General features: G+C 43.0%; 1 protein-coding gene across 1 annotated transcript; it reads right to left on the bottom strand.

The window, feature by feature from the left end:
- Window positions 1-480: 480 nt before the first annotated feature.
- LOC145409347 (uncharacterized) lies at window positions 481-981 on the bottom strand. The gene has a single exon (XM_080279818.1). The coding sequence runs from the start codon at window positions 979-981 to the stop codon at window positions 481-483; it is 501 nt and encodes a 166-aa protein (XP_080135944.1).
- Between the last annotated feature and the right edge of the window lie 5,392 nt (window positions 982-6,373).

The raw sequence follows: 6,373 nt of genomic DNA on the forward strand, positions 1-6,373 counted from the left end.
TTGTCTGTAGCCAGCCCAGCTCCGATGTAAACAATCAGGCAGGAGAGTGTGAAGAACACCAATAGTAAAACAAGGCATGAAATGCACATCTGTATCGACCAAGGATGGAGACTCATTAATATCACATTATTCCCTCCTATGAAGAAAACATCAGTACATTACTGTAGTTTTTTAGTAAACACCTAATTACATTTGTGTCCTCAACAATTAACTATACAGTGCACCAGTACAAAAATAAATATTCATGTATCAGTATGGTAAACTTATGGAGGAAATGCTTAGTTCCAGCCGTATCTGTTAGGAGACTTTAGCACACGGCTAGATCTCCATATGTCTGGTGTGACTACAGTCTCCCTAACCACCTGTCTTTGGCAAGTTGTATTTGTACTCCAGATCCCCTGACAAAGGTGTTGACAAGTCCTCACTGATCGGTTTCTCTCTGTCCTGTTCCTTGATGGGAGTAGGATGGATGACCTGACCTTATGGGCATGGGGCCACATCGTGAACCTGCACCATAGTCTCCCGTCCATTGGGATACCGGACGTTTGCATAAGTTGGATTGCTGTCGATGAGTTCCACCTGATCCAAGAGTGGTTCATTCTTGTTAGCTCGGACAAATCTCAGCAGTACTGATCCATGGGACATCAGCCAGGAGAGTAAAGAACTTCCATGGGTCGAATGACGTGGTAAGGCAAAGAATCTTTCATGTGGTCTGGAGTTTGTAGAGGTACACAGCAGTGATCTTAATGAGTTCAACACATTAGGAAGCACTAGTTCCCAGTGCTTGTCAGCCAAGTTACGTGATGTGAGTGCTAGTCGTACTGCCTTCCATAGGATGTAATTGAATGTCTCCGCCTGACCATTGCCTCTTGGATGGTAGGGAGTAGTATGGCTGGTTGCTACCCCAATTTGAAAAAGATATGCCTTGAGGTCTCTAAACATGAAGGAGGTTCCTTGGTCTGAGTGGATGTAATTAGGCATCCCGCACATGCTAAATATCAGCTTCAGACATCTGATCACAATTGTAGTATGCATGTCGGGACAAGGAAAAGCAAATGGGAAATGAGAGAACTGATCAACAACTGTAAGTAGACAGGGGTTATGTGTTGCGGAAGGTAGAGGCCCCTTGAAGTCAATACTAAGCCATTCCTTAGGTTGTGTTACCTTTATGAGGGTCCCTCCAGGAGGTCGAGGGAACTGGAGCTTCAGTTCAGCACAAATCTTGCATGAAGCATAAGCCCTCTTGACATCTTCCTTGGAAAAGGGGAGCTTTTTTTATCTCATAAAATGCAGAAGTCGAGTCACTCCAGAATGACATAGTCCTCTGTGAAGGTCAGTGAGTGTGGAGGCGGAGAAGGCTGAGCAGCAGAAGGCCCGGGTGAGTGTTTCTGTGGCCACATTTTCCTTCCCTGGACAATACCATAACGTGCAACTAAAGGCTGCAAACTCTACCCTCCATTCATGTAACTTGTTATTCTTCATCTTTGCATATTTTTTGTTGTCAACCTTAAATGCCACAGAGCACTGATCAGTGATAAAGTCAACGTGGCACTGGGCAAAGTGGTGACTACATTTACGGACTGCTTCTGTGATGTGGGTGGCCTCTTTCTCCATATAGCATAATGCAGTTAACTTCCTTGTACTGTTCTGGACAAAAAAGCAACAGATCGGCCACCTTGGTTGGGCTCTGCAGAAGTAGCTACATCAGATGGATCACACTCTACCTCAAAACGTAAGCTTTCATCGACAGAGTGATGAGTGACTTTCTCTAGTTCCTTCTTGAGTAATTTAAAGGCATCCAGTGTTCTTTCCTCTAATGAAAACTTTATTGTGTTTACCAGGAGTTGCATTTTATATTAAAAGTCTTGAATCCATTTGGCATAGTAGCAAACATCCCCAAAGTAGATGTAGTAGTAGGGATCCCAAATCAGTAGATGGTGGAAGCTCTTGTGGTGGCCTAAGCCTCTCAGGATCTGGCCATAGCACACCAGTCTCCACACAGTAGCTAAGAATGTTAAAGGAACGTACTCTCTTGACAGTCTTGGATTCATTAAATGTTAAATGGCTTTGCTTGACGCTCTCTAGGAAGTGCTGTTCCTTTAGATCATGCTCCTAATGTGTATGCCCAGCAACAGTGATGTTGTCAAGATAAGGGAAAGCACATTGTAGGTTCTCCTCATTGACTAGACCATTCATAGCTCATTGGAAGGCAGCTACACCAATTATGACTCCAAAGGTATCCTACAAAACTGGTCCAGGTATCCATTAGCTTCAAAAACAGCATGCTTTCTGTTTGGCACTTTCAGTGGCATTTGATGGTAAGCACTTTTCAGCTCAAATATAGATAACACACTGTATTTTGCACGGTCATTTACCATTTCATCAATCCTTGGCAGAGGGTAGGCATGTAGCTCAGTATAGCCTACTGATTTATTGTCTGTGAATAGTCAATTCACATTCACTTATGTCGGTTAGTAGCATCCTTCACAACTACCACTTGAGTTCTCCATGGAGATAAGCTTGTTTCAGTTATTCCGTCTGAGAGTAACCGGTTAGTTATTTCTTCAATGAACTATTGATCATCCTTACTAAACCGTCTTGACATGGTGGCAGTCGACATGCAGTTAGGCGACAGGTTAGGGAAAAGAGAGGGCTGTTCTTGTGCTGCTGCCATGAGTACACAGTATGGATCATCACCATTTAATATAAGTTCAGGCATGGGTCCACCAAATTCAGACTTCACACTCAGATGCTGTTGCTGGATATCCTGGCAAAGTATTACATCACAGCATAGATCTCTCAGTATACCAAGGCGTGTAGATGGAGAAGACTGGTTGTTGAGGTTGAGAAGATTTACCAGAGCATACCCTGGGGTACTGGTATTCAAAGATTTCAGGGCCACTGGGATGTCCTTACTGGTTGGATTTACTTTTAGATTCAGTTGTGCAACCTTCTCACTAATGTAGCTACCAGTACTGCAAGGGTCCATGAGGGCACGTAACTTCTGTCCATTAACCGTAACTGAGGTAGCAACCTGTGACAAACCGTGTGGAATATTAGTAACTGCAGCCAGAACATTAAATACTGTTGCTGTGGGGCTTGAGGACGTTTTAGACTTACTAACGCAGACATAATGGCCCTTCTCGGCACATTTGTTGCAGGTCACCTCTCATGCTGGACAGTCATTCCGTCAATGATATGGACCACCACAGAAGAAACGTTTCTTTCTGGCGCTGTAGGTAGCAGCCACCGCTGAATTCTCAAAAGGAGTTGAAATATTCTCTGGTGAACTCCGGTCCACATTCTGTGCCCGAGTTCTCTTTGTGGGTCGAAGGCGGCTCAGGCATCACTACTGCAGCTGTATGAACTGCTTTAGGGGTGTAAGCTTCAGCATTGCGTTGTTCCAAGTCTAATGAGGAAGCTTAATTGTCAGCAGTCTATAAGTCAAGTGTTTGGTTTTGTAGGAGGCGTTGACATATTAAGGGTGAGACAATGCCATTGATGAAGGCATCACGGATTAACCCTTCACGGTACTGCTGTACACTGATAGTTTAAAAATTGCTATCTTTTTCCAACTTGTGTTGCTCTCTACTAAATTCATCTAAAGATTCTCCTGGTCTTTGTTGCCTGGTTCCGTATAAATGTCTTGCAAAAATTTCACTGGGGTTTTTGATAAACAGTTTCTCTTAGATAGTAATAGCTGAATCAAAATTTGTGCACTCCTCTGTATAATCAAACAAATTTTTGCCACACTATTCACTACAGTCTTAAATTTGTCTGGGGCATTGTCTCCACACTCCTCAGTGAAATTTGTGAAGGTCCTGTGCCAATGGGGTCACTCCTTTGCCGCCGTTGGGGAGCTGGGGTCAACGTTCAGGAGGCAGGTTTCAGCAATTTCTCCAGTGTACATGAGTTGAGTAAACTGTTGTGACAATGAAACGCTCGGCTACTGCCCAAGCTTTACTCAGTTTTATTCTCGAGTGCAGTCTGAAAGCAAGACACAAACTTCTTAGCTACAATACAAAACAGTATCCCTAACTAGTCATATTGTGTATAAAGGAGCTTAAGACCACACGCAATCACTCAGCAGTATGAAAATACACTCTTTCCTCAGAACACAATCTAAGTAACATAATATAACTTGGCTGTCTCAGTCTAATTAGGGCAAAGATAACTCACATTGATATGACACGAAATCGCCCCCGCCAACCCAGCTCCGATGTAAACAGACGGGAAGGTATGAAATACACCAATAGCAAAGGCAAGGTATGAAATGCACATCCGTGTCGACCAACGATACAGACTCATTAATTTCACACTGATAATGCTGAATGAGCGCTCCCCACAGCACACTGGAAAGCGTCCGGCAGAGTGGTGAAAGAACTTTATATATGGGTCCCCCGGTATATGAGTTGCACACACACACACACATGAAGGAAGCAAGTTGTCCATTGGTGAACCCATCCATCGCGCAACTAGAACACGAGCTTAGTTCTCGGATAGGTTAGACCGTTAGACACAGAGTTTCCTCTCACCTATGTTCACCAAGAGGACACTTAGGGACCTGGGGATGACAATAACTGTTGCTGGTAATGTTTTAGGGTAAGACTGAGACAGCAAAAATTAACTGTCTTGTTTGATTACCATAGTGCAATGGACAAACCTTAATCTTCTCATTCTTCATCAAGCAAACGTATAACAAGTCTTTGCGATATGCAAACTGGAAACTACAGTCAAAATCAGTCTCAGTATTAGACAAGCTTTATATTATACTGCAACAAACACCCAGAATGGAAGCCATAGATGAACCGAGTCAGCAATCCTCCCCACCAGGTAATTCCGTCCGTAACCTGGCGATAACATTGCATGGCGAATAATTACCAGCATGAACTCTTCAGTAAGGCCTCCATTACAAAGGCTGTATTAAGGCCTCCAGTACGAGAGATTCATTAAAGCCTCCCTTACAGAATCACAGTGAGGGCCTTTCGTTATTTTTCACGTATTGCTACAATAATTAAAGAAATCCAAATTCACAAACGACTGAATTGTTGAGATCAACATTTCTAAAGCGACTCCAGAATCTCAGTGTAAAGCAGAATAACGAACGGTAAGAATATGTAAACCATGATAAAAGAGAGACTAAAACACGATCATGCCTCCCACCATGAGCCTTTAATGGAGTGCCATAAAAAATCTTTAGACTCCAGCTTTTAATACTGTTTTCGCATTTTACGTTTTATGTTCACGTTAAGGGCATCCTTAACGAGGAATTTGGGAAAATATTGTTACCTTTTTTCTGTGTGTGTGTGTGTGTGTGTGTGTGTGTGTGTGTGTGTGTGTGTGTGTGTGTGTGTGTGTGTGTGTGTGTGTGTGTGTGTGTGTGTGTGTGTGTGTGTGTGAGAGAGAGAGAGAGAGAGAGAGAGAGAGAGAGAGAGAGTGATTTGTGTAAAAATGTTGGTCTGTTATTTTTATGACTACAAATGAAGCTTCTCTTCCGTTGTTGTAATCTATTTGGGAGAGAGAGAGAGAGAGAGAGAGAGAGAGAGAGAGAGAGAGAGAGAGGCAAGTTAGTTAAAAATGTTGGTTTCTTATTCTTATGACTACATGAAAACCCTCTGGTCTTTTGTTCGAATCTATTTGGAGATTGTGTGTGTGTGTGTGTGTGTGTGTGTGTGTGTGTGTGTGTGTGTGTGTGTGTGTGTGTGTGTGCATGTGCGCGCGCGCGCGCTCTTATTACTGATGGACGTGTAAAAAGGATGGGTTTGAAATATTGCATGAGGTGTGTATTAATTTATAATCTCTGTTGTAATGATTCGATTACTATTTCTTTGTTTTTTGTTACTGTAATACAGCAGAAATGGTGCAACGTAGCGAAATTTTTGTTAGAGAAAGGTACCGTTAAAATGCTCTAACTTGAAGAATGAAACAACTTCCAGTCCAATTGGGCCGCCGGTTCCCGAGTTATAACTCATTTCTGGCCTTTGCTTCAAACTGAGTATTTGCTTTTAGTGGAGTGGATGGATTCGTCTTGGTCCGACACTGAAATAGCCATCATGACAAGAGAGAAGAGTAATGTGTTTTTTGTATTATCACTCTCTCATCTCTCCTTCCTGTTCTCTCTCTGCCTCTGTCGCTGTCTGTCTGTCTGTCTCTCTCTCTCTCTCTCTCTCTCTCTCTCTCTCTCTCTCTCTCTCTCTCTCTCTCTCTCTCTCCTCAACGGGTGTCCCAGCAGGATAGAAAAAATAAGTGAAAATTCCTTTCCCGGTCTCGCTCACGGCATGAGTACTTCAAATTTCTGTTACCATTCGACTGAAAATAAAAACTGACTTAACATGGATCGGAGGCCGCCAAAAGCGGTCTTTAAGCGAGTCGA

This window comes from Coenobita brevimanus, chromosome 80 (assembly GCF_032717465.1).
Source record: "Coenobita brevimanus isolate Jiangsu-jjx chromosome 80, ASM3271746v2, whole genome shotgun sequence".
In the NCBI taxonomy this organism is placed as follows: domain Eukaryota; kingdom Metazoa; phylum Arthropoda; class Malacostraca; order Decapoda; family Coenobitidae; genus Coenobita; species Coenobita brevimanus.

Excerpts from the sequence above, each read along its gene's own strand:
- LOC145409347 (XM_080279818.1), bottom strand. The coding sequence starts at position 981 with ATGCCTAATTACATCCACTCAGACCAAGGAACCTCCTTCATGTTTAGA.